Below are 23,476 nucleotides of genomic sequence, written 5' to 3' on the forward strand. Positions count from 1 at the left end.
TGTATATTCATGTATAATAAACTGAAAAACAAGGGAAGAAAATAAAGTTCACACAAGTATTCTGAATAGTATTTAATGAAAGGACCTTAGTTATACCAAATGTTTATACCTATATAGTGTTGGACTACCAAAGTTTTGAACTTAAAAATACATTGCAAATAGATGATCAGAAGTGGAAAATAGGTAACTTAGAAATTTCACTTATAACTTCAAAAACTCAAGAAAATTCATGAAATTCAAAAACTCACATTTCAGGAAGATAGTGGTATTTCTGAAAAGGATCTTTCCAAAACTAAAATAATTTTTCCCCTGCAAAGTTTAAAAAAAAAAGAAAATTTAGCATCAGATCACTTCAATTCCCACAACAGAATACAGCTACTTAAAAGTATAAAATATTCAAATTAGCTTTTCCCCCCAAGTTAGTTTTCTTAACTAAAAAATAGTAACGTCACTCCTTTTAGTGAAATTTGATCACAAAGTGCACAATTTTTCCCCACAGGCCACAAAGCAAGGAATTTAGAAGGGAGGCTACTAGGAAGCTCAACCTAAATCTTCATTTGTCTTACCCCTCAATAATCAACTCATTTCCTTCACTCACTGATCAATGCCGAAAAGAACCAATAGAGGTTAGGTGTCATTGTCGGTTGTCCCGCCTCAAATAATCACTCATGTTTAAATCTAAAACTTAACTATTCATCATTAAAGAACCAGGAAAACCCTAAAATTGAGAACAAGTTCTTCACCAAATGAATATAAACTATAATGCATGCTGTATAAATTTACAGTGGGCGAGCGGAGCAAAATCAAACAAAAAAGCCAACGTGGTTTTCACAGTTAATGTTTTTTTGTTTTTTTTTTTTTTTTAGCACTTCGTGCCTGCATCTAGTTTATGTCCTATGAAGGACAAAATGAAGTTTTAAAAAGTGGGTGGAACAGATAAAGTCCATTTATCTAGTTAATTGACCAAATTTTAAAAATTAGCCTTACCAAATTATATTTTAGAATTCTTTCATTTTTAGTCATTCCGGTGTTGAAAATAGATTTTTAAATACCAAGGATTCTTAACCTTAGAAAAACTTAGAATAACCAATTTAAAGTGAAAATAAAATCGAACCATTTTGAAAGCAGAATTACCCAGAAAAAAAAAGAGAGAGAGAGAGAGAGAGTGCAGAGGAAAAAAGAAACGAAGACGTCTTTTTACACATCCCTCCTAACTTGGGCTCACTGTACTCTGTAAAACTTCAGCTGAAAAATAAACCACTATCTGATATCAAGTTTAAATCTCTCTCAAGTCAGGCACTGAAAGTTGTTACTTTCTAATGAGAACCCGTTCTACTACTCCTTTGCGCAGCTTAAGTACCCCTGACTTTCCACCTAGCCATTCCACCAAGAACAGCTTTCCGCTCCAGGGAGGTGGGTCCCAGGGGGCCGGCTACACAGACTCTCCCGGAATCCCACCCCTTCGGAAGCAATCTTCTTCCGAACCTTCATGAACCCCTTGGGCCGCCGTAGCCCCACCTCTTGCTCCTCCAGGCTCAGTCGCTCACTACTCTTAACACTCACCGACGGTATCGGAACATGCCACTTGGATCGGTCGGCAGCAGAAACGGGTGCCAGCCCTACGCCGAAAAGCGACAATGGGTACAATTGAGGCCCCAGAAGAAAAAGAATGACAGGTAACACCTGAAGCCACGCAGCTGCCGCCATCTTCACAGCCATGGAGTGTCTACTGAAAGCATTTCACCTCCTTCCGGTTTGTCCCGCCCTCTTCCGGCTCTGCTCTGAGGGCGGGATCATCCGGGTCCTCGAAACCTCGTGGGGCTTGTTTGTTTTGCAACCTAGCGGCCACTGCTCTGACAGTCGTACTAGATCAAGTGTGAGACTTTGGACCTATTGCGCAGGCGTCGTCCTGTGGCAACCTGGTCGGTTTGATTAAAAGATCTCCCATAGCCACTCAGGCGTCCGGCTTCTGCTCTGCAGCGTTCGACTCTCCCCTCCTCCCTCTTGCCCTAACCCCTCATTCCTTCTAAGTCGAACGGAGTCAGAAGCCTGGAGAAGCGGTAATTCTGGCTGCCTGATAGGCGTCCTTTAGCGAGTTGTCCCGTTTGGGACCTGTTTAAGCAAAGGCTGAAATTTGGCACTCGTGTAGTAGAAGCGATTCCTAGCTGGATGGTATAATAAAAAAAATCTTTAAAAGAGCCTTTTTTAGCTACAGGAGTTTGGCCGGACAATCAGCTTCCAGTAAAGACCTCGCCGGTACTTCTCTTTCAAACTAAAATCGGGAAAAGAGTGCATCAGTTTTCAGTATCTTAGCATGACTGCCACTGAGAGAAAACTGCAGCAGCTTTGCTCCAATCTGGAGGCCGTCTCGGTGCTTCCTGGTTCTCACGATCTTGTTTTTTACCCTCTAGGAGTCATTGTATACACGCCTTCTCCACTGCAAACAGTTTCGGTTTCTAATGAAAGCACGGTCCTCATCATTCACCCATAATCAGGAAAATTTTGCCACGATAATACCTGTAGAAACGCTAGTTGCGTTTGAAAAAATCCAAGGAGCAAGAGCCAATATTTGTCATTCCTTGAGAATCTGGGGGAGACTCCATTTACCAGAAACTTGACGATGGTGAAGTGCTGGTCATAATTTTAGAAAGACGACTCCTTGGCTTTTTATAAAGATCGCCCTAGGCCGTGGCCTGAGAGCTGAGAGCCAGTTGGATTGACAGAGAAGTTATGGAAGCAGCTGGGGAAGAGGAAATCAGGTAAAGACCGAGTGCTCTTGCAGGGACTGACCCCAGGGAGGACTGAAAGTACCTTGAAAACAGCCTTCTGGTTTTGAAGTTTTTACTGGAAAAAAAAATACATATATATATATATATATATATATATATGCATTTCTTATTTGAATATTAGGTTGTGTGCTTTATCATTTTTACTCAATTTTGAGGGAATTGGCTAATGTAAATAGCCTCAATATATTTTCAGGATGGTTGAATACAGGATGGTTAATACTGGAAAAGTTGCCAACATAACTCTTAACATATGAATTTTAAGCATGTTGCTTTCAAAGTTAAGTTTATACCCTCCTTCTATGTCATTCCAGAGCTGCTACTTCAAATGTGAAGCAGTGACAAAAGCTGAGTTTAATGAAAGATTTAATTACTTCGTGATAAAGAGAATTTTTTAGTAGAACTAAGGACTAATGGTATATATGTTTTCATTTTTTGAAGTTGGTGTCCAAAAAAAATCATGGACAAACTGACTACAGAGTATACAGCCACACTCTGCATGAAAACTAATGTTTTGTTTTTATAGTTGTTTTAATCAGATGAAGGATAAATTAAATACCCATACTCAAATAGCAGTGTACATCTTGTTCATGTTTTATTCCAGAAACGTTTCTTCTGGAAATTTAGTTTTAAAGAACATTTACTTCTGGGGCTGGGGTTGTAGCTTAGTGGTTGAGTGCTTACCTCACATGCATGAGGCACTTGGTGGCATCCTCAGCATCATATAAAAAAATAAATAAAGATATTTTAGAAAAAGAACATTTACTTCTGGATTGTCATCATCATCATCATCTTAATTAAAAAGCAAAAGATTTTCTTTCTGTGATTGTTTCTAATTCTAGCACTTTGCAATACCTCTCAGAGCATTTGTCAGGTTATATTGTGATTCCCAGTTAGGCTTTTACAGAAAGTATGGACATTGTCCTTCCTATCTTGTCCAGAGCCCAACACCCAGTAAGAATATATTTTGGTGGACTGGGGCTGGGGCTCAGCAGTAGCACACTTGCCTGGCATTTGTGAGGCACTGGGTTCGATTCTCAGCACCACATATAAATAAATAAAGGTCTATCAACAACTAAAACAAAAAAAATTTTTAAATATATTCTGAAAATATTTTGTTGATTAAATAGGTGAGTAGGTGTTTTTTTTGTTGTTGTTGATTTTTTTTTTTTTAATTTTTGTTTTTGGGTACCAGGGATTGAACTCCAGGCCACTTAACAGTGGTTAAATGGAGCCACATCCCTAGCTCTATTTTGTATTTTATTAGAGAGAGGGTTTCACTGAATTGCTTAGCACCTCACTAAATTGCTGAGGCTGGCTTTGAACTCATGATCCTCCTGCCTTAGCCTCCCCAGCCTCTGAGATTATAGGCATGCACCACTGTGCCCGGCCAATTTATTTTTTTGTGTGTTTGGGTTCTTTTGTTTGTTTGTTTGTTTGTTTTTTTAAATTTTCATTTGTCTTGGAGGGTTTTGTTTTGTTCTTTGCTCTTTCGGATTTTACTGTTGTAGTCATAATTTTAAAAGAACCCTTCCTCATAAGTGACAGTGCCATTTTTCCTTTGCTTTCAGAATAATCCCAGAACTTGATATTTTGTTATTCAATTTGGATATTTTACAGAAGTTTATTCATTCTGCAACACTTATGCCATTGTATTACATGAAGTTGTTGTGAAACAATTTTGCATTGCACAATAGACTCCAAAGGTTTATTTTACATCTTCATACTATAGTTAGAGAAGATACAAAAATTGGATTCACAAACACTATGTAAAATACATTTCTTAAAATGTCTTTTCATTTAGTGTTGAAGAAGAAGCTGTGGATAAAAATGTTTTCAGAGACTGCAGCAAGATTGCTTTCTACAGGTAAGGAAAGTAAATATATTACCTTGATCAAAACATTTCTGGCCAGATGCAGAGGCACACACCTATAATCCTAGCTACCTGGGAGGCTGAAGCAAGAGGTTCTAGGCCAGCCTGGGCAACTTTGTGAGACCCTGTCTCAAAAAAATTAATTAATTTATTAAAGGGCTAGAGGTGCAGCTCAGTGGTAAAATACTTGCATAATATGCAGAGGGGCCTGGGTTCCATCCCCAGTACCACAAAAAAAAATTTTAATTAAAAATTCTGACAATATTTTAAAATTAATGCTATTAACTTTTGAGAATCGATAGGCTTTCTAAGGAAAGGATCAATTAGGAAATGTAATGATTAAAGAATTCTTCAAGGGCTGGGGCTGTGGCTCAGCGGTAGAGCACTTGCCTAGCATGTGCAAGGCCCTGGGTTTGATCCTCAGCACCACATATAAATAAATAAATAAAAGTAAAATGAGGGTATTGTGTCCAACTACAACTAAAAAATAAATTTAAAAAAATAATTCTTCAGACTTTTACCTCTATATACTTACCACTATTTAAATTTTTAAACTAATTTTAAAATTTCATGTCTGAATAGATAACACTTTCATGTAGTTCAAAAGTAATATAAAAAGATACACATTGAAAAGTTTATTCCCACTGCTGTCCGCTTCCACCCTATGCGTCACCTTGTCTCTGTCAGTGACTAGTTTTATTAATTTCTTATTTATTCCAGTAGTTCTTTTTGTAAAGGTACATATTCTTACATCACCCTCTTTTTTTTCTAGTTGTCAATGAACCTTTATTTTTATTTACTTATATGCAGTGCTGAGAATCAAACCCAGTGCCTCACACATGCTAGGCAAGCGCTCTACCACTAAGCCATCACTCCAGCCCCTCACCCATTTTCTTATACCAAATTAATCTCTGCATATACTGTTCTATATATCTTTTTTTTCTGCTTTATAGTTTATTCTAAAGAACCTTGACTTGAGTACTTGGAGAATTTCCTCCATTTTTGTAGTTGCATAGTATTCCATGGTTAGATATACTATTTCATTTGTCTCCTCTTGCTAGATCCTTGGGTTGTTTTCAGTGTTTTGCTATAATAGCACTGAAAGATATCTAAAGGATGGATTTTTAGGAATGGGATTATTGGTTTAAAGTGTAAATGCATTTGAAATGTGGTAACTACTACCAGATTTTCTCTACCAAGATTGTACTATTTTATACTCCCATCAAATTCTATGAGATCATTTGTTTCCCCAGAGCCTCAAAAAGATGTCTTTAAAATCTTTGTTTTTTGCTATCTACTTTTATGTGATCCTGAAACAAATAATAAAAAAGTGTTTTATATAATTTAACTTTCTAATTTATTCACTCTATAGAGGAAGGAAAATTTGTGTGTGTGTGTGTGTCTGTCTGTCTTTGTAGAGATAAATATAGGGCCTCATGCATGCTACACAAAGACTTTTAATGGCAAGCTCTGAACTACATTCCCAACCCAGGAAAGTATACCATTTTTTAAAATTTATTTGATTTGTTATACATGATGGCAGAATGCAATTCATTTCATATTACACATATAGAGCACAATTTTTCAATTTACACTGGTTTTACACAAAGTATTTTCACACCATTCGTGTCTTACATGATCTTAAATGATGGTGGAATGTCTTAATTCATTCCACCATCATTTTTACCCCTTTGCACCCTCCTTTCCCCTCCCTCCCCTTTGCCCCATCTAAAGTTCCTCCATTCCTCCCATGCTCCCACGCCCCTAAGTGCCATTATGTGTCTGCATCCTCATATCGAAGAAAACATTCAGCCTTTGGTTTTGTGGGATTGGCTTATTTTGCTTAGCATGACAACTCCAACCATTTGCTGGCAAATGCCATAATTTCACTCTTCTTTAAAGCTGAGTAATGTTCCATTGTGTATATATACCAAAGTTTCCCTATCCATTCATCTACTGAAGATCATCTAGGTTAATTCCATAATTTAGCTATTGTGACTTATGCTGCTAAGTATACGATTTTAATTCAGAACAGGTATCTTAGAGGGAAGTCTACATTGATATCAAACACCATTATTTGTCAGATTACTGCTAATTACAGCAGTACTATTATTTAGTTCCCTCCCAGTACTAGAAGCAGAAATTCCTGAGCTTCTCACTAACTAAAACCTCAATATAACTTTCTCTGACCCAGCTGGAGGAGGAGACCCAATCCTCTATGAACATTTATTCCAATTCTTTGGACACCCAGAAGTATATACTCTTTTTTACCTGGATTTGGAATTATTTCACATATTATTACTTATTATTCAGGGAAAAAAAAGAAGCCTTTGGTTATATACGAATCGTGTGAGCTATATATCTATTGATTACTTAGGATTTATTTTCTGAACCTACCACATAATTACCATAGGAAATACATATTGATACCTGAGCATATTTTACATCAGCTTCTGTAATTATTTCCATTCCAACAGGGGTTAAAGTGTTTAGCTGACTAGCAACACACACAATAGAAACATTAAATGATCTCCTATAATACTATAAACCCTTGTATTTATTTTCCTATTTACCATTGAACGTCTTATAGGAATTGTTGTAGCCAACTCATCACTAGGTGTTGTTTTATAGGATTCGTATTACATTGTAGCTTACTTCCACTATGTATTCTTCGCATGAGCAGTGTTGACAATTATAGGAATTCAATTATAGGAAGGTTTGTCTACTGATACCCTCTAGTCTCAGGATACACTCTAGATTCTACGTGTGCAAAAAATCCACTTCGCAGTCATTCATAGGATATGCCTGGTCATCTTGTTAAACCATTAGATGAATTTCTACTAGAATCTATTCAGTTGCTACTAAAGGATTTATTTCATGAAAAGAGAGTAGGACATGAACAAACTCATAAATGTCATCTTTGAAAATTACCCCACTTGCTCAATAAAGGAGACAAATTGCAATCCTTAAGCAAATTAAGGATGTTATATTGAAAAATTACATTAATATTCTTATTAGTAATAATTTTATTAGTACTCAAATAATATGTAATACCCTTAATACTTTATGAGAGTACTAGTACTACCTATGCCCTGTTCACTTAATAACACAGTGAATTTTTTTTTTTTTTTGTACTAAGGATTGAACCCATGGTCGCTTTACCCCACTGCACTACATCCCAAGTTCTTTCTGTTTTTCCTTTTGAGGCAGGGTTTCACTAATCTGCCGAGAATCTCACTAAATTGCCCAGGCTGACATTGAATTCATGATCCTTCCACCTCCTGAGTTTCTGGGACTACAGGTGTCTGCTACTACTCTCAGCTTCATAATGCATTTTAATGACTTTTACATGTTAATATATTCTATTGGATGCTTCCAGTCACAAGTAGTCCTCACACATCTTTATACTTCATATTGATAGGCGTCAAAAACAGCTCTCCAAGAATTCTACCTATCGGGCATTATTAGACTCAGTCACAACAGAAAAAGACAGCACCAGGTTCCAAATCATTAATGAAGCAACTAAGGTGAGTTAAAAGTATCTTCTACAGAGAATAATTTTGTTTCTGTGTTCATTTGGGTTGAATAATTTAAATTTCCACAATAGCTAATTAAAATTGTATATCTCCATAATATATTTCATTAGAGAAACAATGTATCTTTTTGTGTCTATACTGATAATATTGGAGGGTACTAGGGATTGAACTCAGGGACAATCAACCACTGAGCCACATCCCCAGCCCTATTTTGTATTTTATTTAGAGACAGGGTCTCACTGAGTTGTTTAGTGCCTCGCCATTGCTGAAACTGGCTTTGAACTTAAAATCCTCCTGCCCCAACCTCTCAAGCCACTAGGATTACAGGCTTGTGCCACCACGCCTGGCTATACTAATAATATTTTAATAGTAGTATGAGGGCTGGGATTGTGGGTCAGTGGCAGAGCACTTGCCTTGCATGTGTGAGGCACTGGGTTCAATCCTCAGCACCACATAAAAATAAATAAATAAAGGTATTCTGTCCATCTACAACTAAAAAAAAGAAACTTAAAATAGTAATATGAATGTCAACATAGATTATCTATATATCAGATGTTTTATAGGTGTTTACAAATATAGTTTCTTTTTAATTAGTCTTCTTAATGCACCTAAGAGGTACATTTTATTATTCCCAGTTATCAGATAATAAAAATTGGATCTAGAAAGTCACTTGCCCGAAGTTATATAACATACAGTTGTTCCTGTAGCCTGAGAAGATTCAGTGAATTTTCAGACTTGAAAATGCAGATGATCAGGGAATAGTAAAAGGACCATTCAGTAGAAAATCTAAGTCACAAGTATCCCATCTCCTGAGCTGCTTCACTAACAGATCACTATGTTTACTACATATAAAAGAATGTCTTAAAATAAGTAGTTTTTCTTACCTGTCAGGTCATCGTACTACTTCCCACATGCCACAAAGATGAGCCAGTCATACTGCAAATTGGTGCAGCCAATATGCAAAGCAGTATGGAGATTCCTGGGAAAACTTGGAATGGAACCACCATTTGACCCAGCTATCCCTCTCCTCAGTCTATACCCAAAGGACTTAAAAATAGCATACTAAAAAAAAAAAAAAATAGCATACTACATGGACACAGCCTTCATCAATGTTTATAGCAGCACAATTCACAATAGCTAAACTGTGGAGCCAACTAGATGCCCTTCAGTAGATGAATGGGTTAAAAAAATGTGGCATATATATACACAATGGAATATTACTCAGCAATAAACGATAATAAAATCATGGCATTTGCAGGTAAATGGATGCAGTTGGAGAAGATAATTCTAAGTGAAGTTAGCCAATCCCCCCCAAAACAAATGGCGAATGTTTTCTCTGATATAAAGTGACTGACTCATAGTTGGGTAGGGAGAGGGAGCATGGGAAGAATAGACAAACTCTAGATAGGGCAGAGGGGTGGGAGAGGAAGGGAGGGGGCGGGGGTTAGCAAAGATGGTGAGACAGGAGGATTGAAAGTTTGAGGCCAGCCTCAGCAGATGGTGGAATATGATGGACATCATTATCCAAAGTACATGTATGAAGACATGAATTGGTATGAACATACTTTATATACAAACAGAGATATGAAAAATTTTGTTTTATATGTGTAATAAGAATTGTGATGCATTTTGCTGTTACGTATTTAAAAATAAAAGCAATTAACCCCCCCAAAAAAGAAAGTAGTGTACATAAGAATCTTTATATCTCTGCAACTAATATCTATCTCTTGATACCATTTTTCATATTGTGCTAGGTCCATATGAAAGCAAGACTGTTAAGAGACTCAATAGTTTTACCTCAAATCTGTCAATAACTGCAGTGAAACATGATAAAAAAATTTTTTTACACACACACATTAAAAAAAAAAAAATGATGGGCTAGTCATAGAAGAAGTACCATGATCTGTGCTAGGAATTGTGACCATGCACAATTATCGGATGCTCTCAACCTGACCCCTACTTCCACATTCTTCTCCATCTTATAAAAGCATCCTAAGTTTCCAAGTCCTCTAGATCAGTATGAACTAAATGGTAATTCTGTAACTGAAACATACAGTTAAGACTATATGGCCTGGGTTCCCTAAACAGCTTGAACAGTGACTCCATCAACTCACTGTAAATTCTAGGACACTGACTTTTACCTGAAAGCTGTGTGAGATCTCCTTGTAACTACAATAGTTCCTGCCCAATAGAACTCTACTAAAGAAACTCAGAAAATCTCTACTAAAATCTCTACTGAAGAAAATCAGAGGAGGTAGAACAAAAACTACCCACATCAGAGATCTCTATAACATTCGTAACATTTGTAAGACCTTTAATTTAGAAACTTTTGTTGGGATCAGTAGAAGCTCGTGGCTACAGAAAATGCGAAGCCTATCACAGACTTTCCAGGAGTCTTAAAGTCTATCACCAGATATCAGGAACTCTCCTGTCTCATTTTTCTGATCATTTTCTCATTTTCCTTCCTGTCATCAACCTCAAAGAGTTATAGTGTCCATGATCAGGACAAGAATCTTTATCCATCCTTGGGGAGGCTTACTATATTGAGAGTACTGAGCAATCACTATCATGAAGACACACATTGAAGCAAAATCAATAATGCAAAATTACTCAGAGTATCATTGGTGAACCAAAATGAAAATTCTTTTTTTCTGATATCTAGGGGTTGAACCCAGATCACTTTACTACAGAGCTTCATCCCCAGACTTTTTTTACTTTTATTTTTTTTATTTTGAGACAGGGTCTCACTAAGTTGCTGAAGGTCTTGCCTCCCAACCCCAAGTTGCTGAGGCTGGCCTCAAACGTTCAATCCTTCTGTCTCAGCTTCCTGAGTTGCTGGAATCACAGGCGTGAACCACCATGTCCAGCTATCAAAATGAAAATTCTCAACACATCTAGAAACCAATAGTTAGTGATAGACCCTCCACATATGCCCTGTATATTACTGTAGATCATTTTCTCTCTTTGGATCCTGAACATGTGAGAGACTGCTGTTCAGGTCAGTTGCCAGCACCAAAGTGCAACAGATCTGGATGCCTTTAGAGGAAAAGAATTTATAGTACAGGAGGACCCTCAGGATCTCAACACAGACAGCATTTGGCTCACAATGGAGCTGAGGAGCCTGAAAGCAAGGACAGATTAGTGGACCCCTTGGAACAGACTCTATGTTCAGGTGTTTGGAAATATCAGAACTGCATAAGGAATCTGAGTATTCTGAGTTCAATCAAATTTATATTCTGAGAAGTCACTCTGAAATTTGGGCTGAATTCTTATTATGTCCTCCTTATCCTGTAAGTTGAGAACACTAATAGAAACTTAAAGTTTTATGCCTTATGTTAGTCTCATAGGAATGATGTAGATCCAGACAATAATCTTTAAAAGTTGTCAGCTCCTTGTGTTCATCTCATTGCATGGAAATAGAATCTCCATCAAAGGTTGTTTCTGGGATGAGATGATTGTTGTAAGGGGATTGCATATCAAGATATGGAAGCAGTGTTGTCTGGATGTTTGAAATAAGCATACATTCACTTAATAAGAATGTTAGTTTTTTTAAAAATTCAGATTCAGAAAGACAGGTCCCAAAGTCTAAGAGGATCATATTCAGCTCACAGCTGAAGTTCTCAAATTGCACTGATGAGGCAGATTCTGAAAAACACAGCACTCTCAGTGCTGGATTGCCCCCTCTCCTTTAAAACCCTTAAAGCAGTAACTTCAGATTTGTCAGGATTTGTTTTTTGTTTATTCCTTCTTCCCAATTCTCTTTCCCCAGTCTGTCCCTTAATAAACAATTAAGAAACAGAATCAAGCTTCATTCAACATTGTCTTTTTTTATTGCTTGGGCCATCATAACAAAATATCACAGACTGGGTGACTTAAACAGACATTTCTTTCTCACAGTTCTGAAGGCTAGAAATTCCAAGACAAGACAACATTCACTGTGATGGCCCTATTCCTGGCTTGTAGAAGGCTGCTTCTTCCTCACATGGAGGATAAAGACAGAATAAATTCTGGTTTTATAAAGACACTAATCCCAGTTTAAGAACTCCACTCTCATGACCTCATCTAAGCCTAATCCCTCCCAAAGGCTATGTCTCCAAATAACATAACATTGAGTGTTAGAACTTTTGCATGCAAATTTGGGTGTTCACAGTTCACTCCATAGCATATATGATGTTCCTAGGATACAGTAATGTTACAAAACAAACTGAAGTGTTGATCTATATATTATCATCAGGTCAGGACATCCAGACTTTGAAGAGAAGCTGGTAGCAGGATCAGATACTGAATTTTTCTCACATAGGGTCCCAATATAGTATTGTTCTTATTCCTAAAGACAGAATAATCAAGTAGCTATTTGATAAAGAAACATCCAGAAGAAAGTCTGGAAGGATAATGATCATAAAAGTGTTGACTGCTGGGCTAGGGATATAGCTCAGTTGGTAGAGTATGTGCCTCGCATGCACAAGGCCCTGGGATCAATCCCCAGCACCAAAAAAAAAAAAAAAAAAGTGTTGACTGCTGTTTTCCCCCCTACTATTATCATTTTTTTTCTTTTACCTTCAGTGAATTTTGTACTTTCAGTGTCCTAGATTGAGAAGCAGAGTTCTAATCTTGTGACATTGATACAAGGAAAAATGTACTTGTATTGTGAGTACAACTAGCAAGGCTGTCAGGAGCAGATCTTTGTCTTTAGCCTACTTTATATTGCTAATTTTGATGTTTTCTTATAATATGGGTGATCATTTGACAACATAATTTACTTTGCAACCTTTTTGCAAGATTTCACGAGAGACAGCACTTCTCTTTCTCCAAGGATGCCATGATATTTCTGAGCACCTCCATGAAGTTACTCCTTACTTCTTCTAAGCAGAACAAAAATGAGAATTAGCCTATCTAGTCATATCCACAGCAGATGAAGCATGGTTATCACTTTTTAGCAAGTGCTGTTTCTGCTGAAATGGCCAGGAATAGGCAGCAAATTTGGTAACTGGACAATCAGAAGTACACCTGGACAGGCTAATTGACCTTGAGGAACAGGCTGATGCCCAGTGTGAAGTTTCTAGTGTTTTCCCTAGAGAATCAGTGCTTACAGTAAAACAACTGAAACTGGATGGGGAAGTTAGTGTCCTACAATGATTTAATGAGGTCTTGACCATTCTCTGAATCCTGGAAGGTCTTTAACAGCTGGGAGAGGTCATTCATTCTTACAGGCCTTTTAGGATAACTGTTGTTCTTTTTTATTGCCTTTATTTTTTAAACATGACAATGGAATGCATCACAATTCTTATTACACATATAGAACACAATTTTTCATATCTCTGTATATAAAGTATGTTCACACCAATTCATGTCTTCATACATATACTTTGGATAATAATGTCCATCACATTCCACCAACTTTGCTAGCCCCCTGCCCCCTCCCTTCCCCTCTCACCCCTTTGCCCTATCTAGAGTTTGTCTATTCTTCCCATGCTCCCCCCCTCCCTACCCTACTATGAGTCAGTCCTTTATATCAGAGAAAACATTCGCCATTTGTTTTGGGGGTGATTGGCTAACTTCACTTAGAATTATCTTCTCCAACTGCATCCATTTACCTGCAAATGCCATGATTTTATTATCTTTTATTGCTGAGTAATATTCCATTGTGTATATATATGCCACATTTTTTTAATCCATTCATCTACTGAAGGGCATCTAGGTTGGCTCCACAGTTTAGCTATTGTGAATTGTGCTGCTATAAACTTTGATGTGGCTGTGTCCCTGTAGTATGCTATTTTTAAGTCCTTTGGATATAGACTGAGGAGAGGGATAGCTGGGTCAAATGGTGGTTCCATTCCAAGTTTTCCAAGGAATCTTCATACTGCTTTCCATATTGGCTGCACCAATTTGCAGTTCCACCAGCTATGTATGCGTGTGCCTTTTCCCCCACAACCTCGCCAACGCTTATTATTGTTTGTCTTCAGAATTGCTGCCATCCACTGGAATGAAATGGTCTCTTAGAGTAGTTTTGATTTGCATTTCTCTAATTGCTAGAGATTATGAACATTTTTTCATATATTTGTTGATTGATTATCCTCTTCTGAGAAGTGTCTATTCATGTCCTTGGCCCATTTATTGACTGGGTTATTTGTTTTTTTTTGGTGTTTATCTTTTTGAGTCCTTTATATACCCTAGAGATTAGTGCTCTATCTGATGTGTGAGTTGTTAAAGATTTGCTCCCAAGATGTAGGCTCTCTATTCACCTCACAGATTGTTTCTTTTGCTGAGAAGAAACTTTTTAGTTTGAGTTCATCCCATTTATTGATTCTTGGTTTTAATTCTTGTGCTATAGGTATCTTATTAAGGAAGTTGGGGCCTAATCCCACATGATGAAGATTAGGGCCTACTTTTTCTTCTGTTAGACAGAGAGCCTCTGGTTTAATTCTTAGGTCCTTGATCCACTTTGAGTTTTGTGAATGGTGAGAGATAGGGGTTTAATTTCATTTTGTTGCATATGTATTTTCAGTTTTTCCAGCACCATTTGCTGAAGAGGCTATCTTTTCTCCAATGCATGTTTTTGGCACCTTTGTCTAATATAAGATAATGGTAATTTTGTGGGTTATTCTCTGTGTCCTCTGTTCTCTACCATTGGTTTACCAGTCTGTTTTTGGTGTCAATACCATGCTGTTTTTGTTACTATTCCTCTGTAGTATAGTTTAAGGTCTGGTATAGTGATGCCATCTGCTTTACTCTTCTTGCTAAGGATTGCTTTAGCTATTCTGAGTCTCTTATTTTTTCAGATGAATTTCATGATTGCTTTTTCTATTTCTATGTGGAATGCCATTGGGATTTTGATGTGTGAGTTGTTAAAGAATTGCATTAAATCTGTATAGTGCTTTTGGAAGTATGGTCATTTTGATAATATTAATTCTGCCTATCCAAGAGCAAGGTAGATCTTTCCATGTTCTAATGTCTTCTTTGATTTATTTCTCAAGGGTTCTGTAGTTTTCATTGTATAGATATTTCACCTCTTTTGTTGATTCCCAAGTATTTTTTTTTTGAGGCTGTTGAAAATGGGGTAGTTTTCTTTGTTTCCCTTTCTGAGGATTTGTCACTGATATACAAAAATGCTTTTGATATATGGGTGTTGATTTTATAACCTGCTACTTTGCTGAATTCATTTACTAGTTCTAGAAGTTTTGTGGGGGAGCTTTTTGGGTCTTGTAGCTATAGAATCATATTGTCAGTAAATAGTGCTAATTTACATTCTTCTTTTCCTATACATGTCCCTTAATTTCTTTCGACTGTCTAATTGTCCTGGCCAGTGTTTCAAGAATTATGTTAAATAGAAGTGTTTAAAGAGGGAATCATTGTCTTGTTCCAGTTTTTAGAGGGAATACCTTCAATTTTTCTCCATCTACAATGATGTTGGCCTGGGACTTAGTGTAGATAGCCTTTATGATGTTGAGATATGTACCTCTTATCCCTAGTTTTTCTAATGTTTTGAACATAAAAGGATGCTGTATTTTTTAAATGCTTTTTCTGCATCCATTGAGAGATCATATGACTCTTATCCTTGAGTCTATTTATGTCTATAGTTTGTTTATTCAACTTTTGTTTCGAAGATCTATCCAGTGGTGAGAGAGATATGTTAAAGTCACCCAAAATTATTGTGTTGTGATCAGTTTGACTCTTGAACTTAAGAAGAATTTGTCTGATGAACACAGCTGCACCACTGTTTGGGGCATATATATGGATTGTTATGTCTTGTTGGTGTTTGATTCCCTTGAGGAGTATATAATGTCCATCTTTATCCCTTTTGATTAACTTTGGCTTGAAGTCTACTTTATTTGATAGGAGGATGGAAACCCCTGCTTGCTTCTGCATTCCATGTGAGTGGTATGATTTGTCCCAACTTTTCACCTTCAGTCTGTGTATGTCTTTTCCTATCAGATGAGTCTGATAGGAGACACCATATTATTGGGTCTTTTTTTTTTTAATCCAATCTGCTAGCCTATGTCTTTTGATTGGTGAGTTTAAGCCATTAATATTCAGGGTTAGTATTGAGACATGGTTTGTAGTCCCAGCCATATTTATTTATTTTTGTTATTTAACTTGACTTAATTTTCTTCTTTGATTAGTTTTTATTTTAGGGTATTACCTCCCTCTGCTGATTTTCACTGTTGTTTTTTGTTTCCTCTTCATGGAATATTTTTCCAAGGATGTTTTGTAGTGTTGGTTTTCTAGTCATAAATTCTTTTAACTTTTGTTTATCATGGAAGGTTTATATTTCATCTTCAAATCTATAGCTTAATTTTGCTGGATATAAGATTCTTGGTTGGCACCCATTTTCTTTCAGAGCTTGATATATGTTGTTCCAGGATCTTCTAGCTTTTCAGGGTCTGTGTTAAAAAATCTGCCATTATCCTAATTGGTTTTCCCCTATATGTAATTTTATTCCTTTCTCTTATGGCTTTTAAAATTCTCTCCTTATTCTATATATATCTATATATATCTTATATCTGCATTTTCATTATAATATGGCTTGGCGTGGATCTGTTGTGATTTTGTACATTTGGCATCCTAGAGGCTTCTTGAATTTGGATTTCCAATTCATTCTTCATGTTTGGAAAGTTTTCTGATATTGTTTCATTGAATAGATTGTTCATTTCTTTGGTTTGGACCTCTATGGCCTTCCTTTATCCCCATAACTCTTAAATTTGGACTTTTTATGCTATCCCATATTTCTTGAATGTTCTGCTCATGGTTTCTTACCTTTAACAATGTATGGTCTATCTCCTTTTCAAGATTATATATTTTATCTTCATTGTCTGATTTCCTATGTTCCAAGTGGTCTACTCTGTTGGTGATGCTTTCATTTGAAATTTTAATTTGGTTAATTGTTTCTTTCATTTCAAGGATTTCTGGTTGTTGTTGTTGTTTTTAGAACTTCTATCTCCCTGTTGAGGTGATCTTTTGCTTCCTGTATTTGTTTATGTAGCTCCTTGTCGAAGTGATCTTTCACTGCCTGTATTTGTTCTCTGATACTTTCCTTGAGTTCACAGAACATTTTAACCATGTACATCCTAAACTCCTCCTCTGTCATTTCTTCTGCTATGGCTGCCAATGATTCTAATGATGTGGTGTCTTCATCTGTTTGGGGCACTTTCTTCATGTTACTTGTGTGTCTTCCTTTCCAGCTCTATGGGTCTATATTGTTATTGTTTTTACCCTATAGGTTTGTAGTGCTCTTGTAGGGATTCCAAGACCTCTCCTCTATATGATGTTGTTCAGATGACTCAGTCCTCAAAGTTCTATTTCATGCAGAGTTCTTGGTTTCACATATGTTGGGGATGTGAGGGCCAGAGGATAGAGGGGTAGAAGAAAACAAAAAAAAAACAAAAAACTTGAAGGAAGAAACCAGGGTTGTAGCTAGCTTTAGAGATCCGTATCTTTCCTGCTTCTCTTCTCATCCAATAGGTGGGGTCGTCTGTTGTAAGCTGGTGTCTCTGCCCTCCAGACGGTGAAGGTAACCAGGATAGGAAGACTAGTCCTGGCAAAGGGTGCCTGGATACAGGGAGTGCCACCCGCCAGTCCCTGCAGGGAGACTCACCTCACGGGTCTCTTTTTGGGACCGCTCGTATGTCTTGAGCTCCCAGAACTATTTTCCTCTCTTGCCTAGAGATTTCCCAGTTCCTGGTCTGTTAGGCTCCAAACTTTAGCCCCATCTCCCTCTCCGCTAGATGTTCCCAATTGAGGAAACTCTCCCTTGGGCGGCTCCCTGGTCGCACTGCACTCCTGTGTTGGGCATCTACTGTGTTGGTTTACTACCACAGGGAAGCAGGGAAGGTTGGAAACCTGGTACCTGGCTGCTGGAGATCTGGGAACTGCCCCCGGCTAATATGGATATGGCAAGAATGTTGAGCCAAGATGGCAGTGGTCTGCTTTCAGCACCTGAGTGTTTAGTGAGGTAGGAGGAGCCTGGAGAGGTGGGGGAAGCCAGGTGATGGCCGTGTGCTGTGGGTAGGTAGCAGCTGAGTGACCTGCATGGGAGCAGAGCGAAGTCTTGGCGATCTACAGATGTGTTGATAGGTGGTTCTGCTAGGGCGCTTGCTGAGCCTTGCTTGGGCTAGAATTTTGGACAAACATCCAGCGTCCTACTCGAATGCTGAGGTCCCAAGCCCTGCATGGAGTCACTGGTGATTTCTGCGGAGAGCAGCTGTATAGGGGTCCTCTAACACTCTTAGAGATGAAATATTCTGACTAGGTGAGATCTGGATCACAGAGCAACACAGAATGCTGCCTCCCTCTGGCCTGCCATCTTGAGACTTCCAGGATATCTGTTCTTAATATCATAGAGACCTGGTGTCAGAGGAAAAGTAAGATCAGTCCATCAAGGAGGAGTTGATAGTGGATATTATGAAGGAAAATCATTACTCTGCCATTTAAATGTGTACTCAAGGATTGTTAACTTCGTGATAGTTTCTAATAGTTGTGATTCACAGTCATGGGTGAAAAAAAGTTATTCTAGTATAACTATGGTCAATTCTCTGCATGAATACATAGACAAAGCTATTTCTACCACTATGTTTTTTATAAAATGTCTCATATTTTTGCTCGTGTGGACATTAAAAACAATTAGACTTATGGATGACAGGCTAATAGGTTTTTTTTTATTTAGTGTAGGAGAAATAAGATAAGCCATGTGTACTCTTTTACCCTGACTGAAAAATGGGCCTCTGAGTAAGGGTATATGAAAAACCAATCAGAGACTTGTAATATCAGAAAGAGCCTCCAAAAAATGTCCTTCTCTGAGGGTTTATCTCAGCTTCTCTGCATATGTGGATGTTATACATCTTAAATATTTTTAAGGAAGCAAAACCCCATTAAAATTTTTAGGTGTATATTTGTTTATCTGCATGCAATTTGAGAGTAACTGCTTTTATTATCTTAGGATTAGTATTAACTTCTCAATTTAAGCAATCCAACTTCTAGAACTTATTTTAATATAATTTTCATTGATATTCCCAACCATCACAACTAGGAAGTAAGTATTTGTAATTCATTTATATATTTTTTTGTTCATAAATATCTAAATAGGTCCCTAACAAGTAAGAACAGGAATATCTAGAAATTCTTAAAACAAATTAAATAATGTAACATTCACATCTGGACTTTTTGAAAGAGCAAAGTTTTGAGGAAAAGATTGAGCAGTAGTGCAGTTAAGAAGGCTGTGGCTTTAAAACTGTCATCTACAGAGTCCTGGGGTTTCCCTGGAAGTATCTAAGAGCTCAACGCAGAAAGGAGAGAGGGCTCTAAGCTAGGAGTTCTGGGCTACTTCCACTGTCTTTAACCCAAGTAGCTTTATTTATTTGATTTCTTGGAGTATACTGATATTAGGGGAACAAAAACTAAACCAACAGGTAATAGAGCATTAACCAGATCATAGCAATTAAGTACATACTAACATCTAAGAATATACTGTGCTAGAACATGAAACCTGTATTGGTGAAAGATATTAGGGGAACAAAAACTAAACCAACAGGTAATAGAGCATTAACCAGATCACAGCAGTTAAGTACATACTAACATCTAAGAATATAATGTGCTAGAACATGAAACCTGTATTGGTGAAAGAGATATAATGAATATGGGAGCTAGGGGGATAACTCAGTGGTAGAACACCTGCTTAGCATCCAATCAATCCCCAATACCAAAAACAAAATAAAAAGAATGGATCTGAATATTGACTTTGAAGAGAGCCACCCTATTGGGGAATATTGCTCAGTTAAGTTTTTAAAATTTTAAAATGGAGCTTTAACGCTGATTAAAAAATTGCTTATTTGGTTAGTTATTTTTTTAAGAAAGATATTTTACTAAAAATAGGATTCTGAGTACACAACTAGATACAATTTGTTATCATATATAGGCAGACAACCTATATATGCCCTTTGTAACATGTTTTGCCCATTTTTGCCTATCTGAAATTGTAGTAATCTCCAAAAACCCTGCTGAAATACCTCCTCTTCCAGAAATCCAACTTCTAGAACTTTATTTTAATATAAGTTCTAGAAGTTGGATTGCTGGAGACATCCCAGAACCTCTCACCTCACATTCATCATTGATAGACCCCTTACTGGAGGACTCGAACTTCAAAACCAGTCTTAGCAAATTAGCCAATCCCTAAGCAACTTAGTGAGACCCTGTCTCAAAATAAAAAATAAAAAGTGCTGGGGATGTAGTCCAATGGTAAAATGACCCTGAGTTCAGCACCAAAAATAAAATAAAAAATAGTTCCCTTCCTTATTCCCCCTAGCACTATACTTATCTTTCTATCTGCACTTATAAAATGCCTTATGTGAACTTTGTACCTGTTTCATCCCTTTTAAATTACCATCTTCCTAAGACTTTAATCATCACAATGTTAAATAAATGTTAGTTGAATTTAAGAGAGCAATGGAAATGTACTCAACATAGTTCTGTCTTAAATTCTCTATAAAAGCATCCATAGCCGTAGCACCAGTTTGTCGCTCTTCAGTATCATGTCACTGCTTACAGTCCTTGTCTAGTCTTCTATATTCATTCTCAAGAGGCAAAGATCCTTGAAAAGCATATTTTTTTGGTGCTGCTTGATATTTTCCATGCTTATATCACCATATATCAACTCTTCCACGCTACATCACACAGCCAACCCAGGTTACTCTTTTTAGATGTAATAATAATAATATAAGTATCCATTTGTAACCAAAACTTAGCATCGTACTTCATGAAGAATTTGCCATAGACGAGTGTGGCATGACACACCCATTGAAAGCCACCATCTTAAAATAGTCCTCTGATCTAGATGCCTCATTTTGTAACCTAAATCTGGCCATTTCTGTCTCATAGAGCTGGCTTGATTTTAGTATAGCAAGCCTCATTTCATCTAATACTAGAGAACCACAGAGATCATCGTTTTACTCTGTATTCTATTCTGTGGCCTGCTAGCCTTCATCTTTCATTCAGTTGGAATCAAATTATTATGGTTTTAACAAACTGTTATTCTTAGCACATCTGTAATTTATCATAGATAATAGTGGCTATGTATCTCAATTTCCCAAGGCTGTTTTTAGTTTATCCCTGTTATCCATGTAATTATTAATAGTCACTCTTTATTCTAAAGGTCCTGGTTTGGACAATTATATGTTTACCTAACCATATAGGGGTACTTCTTGTGCTACCACAGGTGTAACCAAGCAAGTACATAAATTGGGAGCTTGTTCTTTCTATTATTTTCATTTTTCTCTAATTTTCATAGCTATATATGCCCTTTAATAATTTAAACAAATTATTTTCTTTCTAATTATTGTAATTTGTTAGAATATCATTGGGAAACCTGTTGAAGCTAATCTCATATATTTGTTCCCAGGTTCCTCTTTTGGCTGAAGTTTATGGTATAGAGAAAAACATTTTCAGACTTAAAATCAATGAAGAAACTCCACTGAAACCCAGGTATGAAGTTCCTGACGTCCTCATCAGCAAGCCAAAGACTGTAAGGTAAGCCAAGGAACAAGATGTCTTAGATACACCCTCTACATGTTCTTTTATCATACCTTGAATACTAGAGTTTTTTTATATGCCTCCTATTTTGTCTTTTCAAAACTATAATCATTTTTAGGGTTAGTATTCAATTATTCAGGGATAAGTTTATCAGTTTTCTATGTTATCCATTCTATTTATTCTTTACCACTTTACTTACCAGCACCTATTAATAGGGGAACAGAACTTTGATCCCCACTTTCCTTCTCACAACAAAACAGTTTATTAGCTAGACTTTGGGAGCAAGTAGAAAGAAAGCTACTTATTCAGATTAACAGCAAGGCTCTAGAGACCTAATTTACCAGCCAAACTCCCATACCAATAGTAATTTATAATTTAGACTGACTCACTCTTAATTAAGGGTATTCTTAGAAGTCTAACATGTAATTTTACTTAGAGAGAAATTAATTATTGGTGCCTAGGTGAAAAAATCTTTAGGGACTAAAGCATTTTTCGAATGTGTGCAAAATCTTTATCAGTTTTCCCCACAGTGAGATTTCAAGTCTGTTTCTCCCAGTTGATTTCTGTTTTTTGTTTTTTCATATTTTTTCACTAAGGAAAAATAAAACTATGCCAGATATTTCAATTTTCGCTGTCACTCCCATGGTTTTAGGTAGATTATTTTTTCCACAAAATTATTATTAAAGGTCAGTAGAGGACTGTGGTTGTAGCTCAGTGGTAGAGTGTTTGCCTAGCATGTGTGAGGCACTGGGTTCAATCCTCAGCACATTAAATAAATAAATAGATAGACAAAATGAAGGTGTTGTACCTATCTACAACTAAAAAAATGTATAAAAAATATTTTAAAAAGGTCAGTATAAATATGGAAAAACTAATTTTATTATGATAAATTAAAGTCATCTATTCACTGAACTGCTATTGTATGCCAAGAAAACAGGATTAAAGGAGACCGTTTTCAAGCCTTTACAGTTTGACAATTGAGTTTATGCATATATATAACCATTTGGTCACAGTAAGTTATTTTTTAATGATGGAGGTTTCATTTTGCTTGGAGATCCTTTAACATTTTGATATCTGTATTCACAAGTAAAATTAATATGATATTTTTTCTCTACTATCTTTGCCATGTTTTGGATTCTGGATGATATTAGTTTTGAGCCGTAAATATGACTATTAGTTCTGCTTCTGTTCCCACCTCTTTCTAGAGGGCCTGTCACTATTGCAATAACTAAAAACTGCATTTCTCAGATTCCCTTGTACCTAGAGTTTCTGATATAATTTAGTTTCTACCAATCATATGCATGTGCATAAATGTTGATTTTAGTACTAAATTCTCCATTTGTTTGTGTAGATCTGGCAGCTGTAGACTGGCTCTAAGGCCATTAGTTAGGATCACAGGTTCCTAATCTCCATAGTAGCGCTAATATGGCATGATCCTAGAACCCAACAATTGCCACAGTGACTTCTGATTATCCAACTTCCTAAGATAGAAGTTCCATTTATTTTATCATAGTTCTGATGTTTAGAAAGCCAAGATCAAGGTGTTAGCAGGCTTGGTTTCTTAAAAGGCCTATCTCCTAGGCCTTACAAGAAGCGTGTCTACTTTCTTGCTGTGTCCTCACATAACTGACCGTGTGTGTGTGTATGTGTGTGTGTGTTTGTGTTTCTGTGTGTGTCTGCGCGTGTCTCTGCGCGCACATGCATGCATGCTTCTGTGTCCTCTAATCTCTTCTCATAAGGACACTAGTCATAATAGACTTCAT

At 36.8% G+C, this 23,476-nt stretch overlaps 2 protein-coding genes across 11 annotated transcripts in view; one reads left to right on the top strand and one right to left on the bottom strand.

Annotated features, from left to right (window-relative positions):
• Window positions 1-1,768, bottom strand: part of Tmem87a (transmembrane protein 87A) — a 57,953-nt gene extending 56,185 nt beyond the window's left edge. For 2 of the 5 annotated variants that reach the window (XM_071608139.1, XM_071608135.1), the window contains exons 1-2: window positions 1,564-1,766; window positions 249-309 (exon numbers count right to left, since the gene is read on the bottom strand). In XM_071608139.1, coding sequence (XP_071464240.1) covers window positions 249-309; window positions 1,564-1,719 — 217 coding nt within the window. In that variant the 5' untranslated portion in view covers window positions 1,720-1,766. Of the gene's footprint in view, window positions 1-248; window positions 310-1,563 lie in introns of all 5 variants that reach the window. The other 3 variants (XM_071608138.1, XM_071608136.1, XM_071608140.1) reach the window with 3 other exon arrangements.
• Window positions 1,596-23,476, top strand: part of Ganc (glucosidase alpha, neutral C) — an 83,172-nt gene continuing 61,291 nt past the window's right edge. For 4 of the 6 annotated variants that reach the window (XM_027925980.2, XM_071608132.1, XM_071608133.1 and 1 more), the window contains exons 1-5: window positions 1,596-1,676; window positions 2,412-2,759; window positions 4,591-4,653; window positions 8,081-8,186; window positions 21,583-21,710. In XM_027925980.2, the coding sequence (XP_027781781.2) occupies window positions 2,731-2,759; window positions 4,591-4,653; window positions 8,081-8,186; window positions 21,583-21,710 (326 nt within the window). In that variant the 5' untranslated portion in view covers window positions 1,596-1,676; window positions 2,412-2,730. Of the gene's footprint in view, window positions 1,677-1,709; window positions 2,257-2,411; window positions 2,760-4,590; window positions 4,654-8,080; window positions 8,187-21,582; window positions 21,711-23,476 lie in introns of those variants that run through there. The other 2 variants (XM_071608130.1, XM_071608131.1) reach the window with 2 other exon arrangements.

This window comes from Marmota flaviventris, chromosome 2 (genome assembly GCF_047511675.1).
Source record: "Marmota flaviventris isolate mMarFla1 chromosome 2, mMarFla1.hap1, whole genome shotgun sequence".
In the NCBI taxonomy this organism is placed as follows: domain Eukaryota; kingdom Metazoa; phylum Chordata; class Mammalia; order Rodentia; family Sciuridae; genus Marmota; species Marmota flaviventris.